Genomic DNA, 2,121 nt, shown 5'->3' with positions numbered 1-2,121 from the left:
GGGGGGGGGAGAGCCACGCCACGACCGCTGGGGCTGGGACCAGCTCCAGCAATAACCACTTGCCGGCCCACGCGTATGGCTCCAGTGACTGGGGCCAGTCTCCAGCGCTCCAGCGGCCAGCCTCCAGCAGCGGCTCCAGGACTGGCCTGGCCCGTGCCACGCGCATGGCCCCCGGCGCCAGCCGCGCCAGCCGCGCCGCAGCACAGCCCGGCGAAATGGAGAGAGAGTGAGACAGAGAAGGGGCGAGAGAGGCGCAGAGGGAGAGGGAGAGTGGGTCCCGCCCAGCCCGCTGCTCACGTCTCCGCATGGATACAACTGCCTTATAGCCAATAAACACGGGACTGTTTTGGACTTTGAAAATTGATGCCGCGTATTTTTATGATTTTCAAATTCGTAGACGCGCGTCAGGCTCCGCGGCTGTCACCCCGGCAGGGCCGGGCCGGGCCGGGCCGGACCGGGCGGCCCAAGGGCGGGCTGCCGCCAGGGACGCGACGACGCGGCGCGCCGGCCACGGTCCTGCTTTGGGGGCAGGTCGTTATTTTTCGGGTCCAGCTGATGGTGACATTCCAGACGGACGTAAAAAAAGAGAAGACAGACGTAATGACAGCATCCCGGTTGTCCAGATCCCAGCACGCGGATCCTAATCGGGATTGATATCCGGTTGCACGGGTGGGGGGTGGGCCTCCACAGCTGCGGGGGGCTCTGGTGGTGGCGGGCCCCGGCGGTGCGCACGCAGTATACCTTTGCAGACGCTGCAGCAGGAGTCCCTCGGCGTGTTGAGCAGGAGGTAGCACCCTTGCTGCGCCGGGCAACGCTCGGCCTGGCACTCCACGAAGCCATTCTGAAACAAAGAGGCAGCAAGGGTTTAGTTCACGTCGAGAGTCCCCGCAAGCTGCGTCGACGTCCGTCGTCCTCGTGGAATGCGACTGCCAGTTCGTATCATCGACTCCTGGAGGAAATTCCCCCGTGGGCCGGCGTGACAGCAGACAGCTGTTTCTCCCGGCTGCTTCTATGAGGACGGGCGCCGGCGCCGGCCTCCAGACCGATAAAGGGTGGGGCCTGTCTAGAGCGCCAGTGACGCTCCCGGCTGGAAAGGGCGCTACTTGTCTACACTTTGACCCCTCGCCCACATTTTTGTGTACATTTTTCGTGCGCCTAGTCCGCGGTGAGAGTCACCGATCTATGTGAAAAAACAGGTTACAATTAGTGCAAATACTGCAAAGACTGCCCGATACATGGAAAAAATGTTATGGACACCTCAGCAACACCACCACAAACATCAAAAAAAGGCCCACTAGTCTCGTGGAATGGAGTTACACGAGTTTTTGGTCAATAATTTGCCACCTTTACCCGTTGTAGAGACTGTGTGATTTTTGACAGGGGACTAGCAAGAAATAGAGCTAGAGTTCAAATGTTGAACCCGCGCCTCGCCCCTCCCACCCCTTTCTTGCGACGGAGTTGCACGGGGGGGGGGGGGGGGGGCAGAGGACAGAGGAGACCTGCGGAGGTGGGTCGGGAGTGATCGGCGGGGTGCACGCCCGGGAGCAAGGCCGCCCGCCAGGTGGGCCCGGCCCGGCCCCGGGGGGACAGGACAGCACTAGCCGCTGGAGGACCGCCATGGAACACATTTTTGGCAGCGCCGTCGATGATTTTGATTTATACCATTTGATTGCTGACAAGGACGAGGGACTTTGCGCTCGCGGCCGTTCACTGGCGGGGGGAGGAGAGGGGTCATATAGCTTGGGCGGTCGGCAGGGTCGGCACGGCGCTGGAGGTCGCCAGGAGGAGCGCGGGGCGCGGCGGGGCGCGGCGGGGCTGCAACAGGTGTGTACGATGTGTAGCTGTGCTAACTCGTTGGACTCGCGCCGCCACGCCCCGCCACGCCCCGCCCCACCGCGCCCCGCCACGCCACGCACCGCCCCGCCGTGGCCCGTTCGCGGTGATCGGATCTGCTGGACCAACGACGCGAGAGGCTGGGAGTAAGGAGGTGGAGGAGGAGGAGGAAGCGGGGCGGGCGGGGGACCGGCTTGACTGCATGCCAAGGCACACGCTCGGCTTCTCGACGGGGCGTGGCGGGGCGTGGCGCGGCGTGGCGGGGTGCGGCAGGAGGGGGCGCGGGGG

General features: G+C 64.2%; 1 protein-coding gene across 1 annotated transcript in view; it reads right to left on the bottom strand.

Annotated features, from left to right (window-relative positions):
* LOC113211500 (BMP-binding endothelial regulator protein-like) overlaps positions 1–2,121 on the bottom strand; it is a 35,932-nt gene that overhangs the window by 6,617 nt on the left and 27,194 nt on the right. Inside the window, exon 2 of the mRNA XM_052273974.1 lies at positions 742–841. Within this exon, the coding sequence (XP_052129934.1) occupies positions 742–841 (100 nt within the window). The remainder of the gene's footprint in view (positions 1–741; positions 842–2,121) is intronic.

Source organism: Frankliniella occidentalis, unplaced genomic scaffold (assembly GCF_000697945.3).
Source record: "Frankliniella occidentalis isolate FOCC.00 unplaced genomic scaffold, Focc_3.1 Scaffold321, whole genome shotgun sequence".
Classification (NCBI taxonomy): Eukaryota; Metazoa; Arthropoda; class Insecta; order Thysanoptera; family Thripidae; genus Frankliniella; species Frankliniella occidentalis.
The sequence above is the reverse complement of the archived record's forward strand: the minus strand, read 5'-3'. Positions and strand labels throughout refer to the sequence as shown.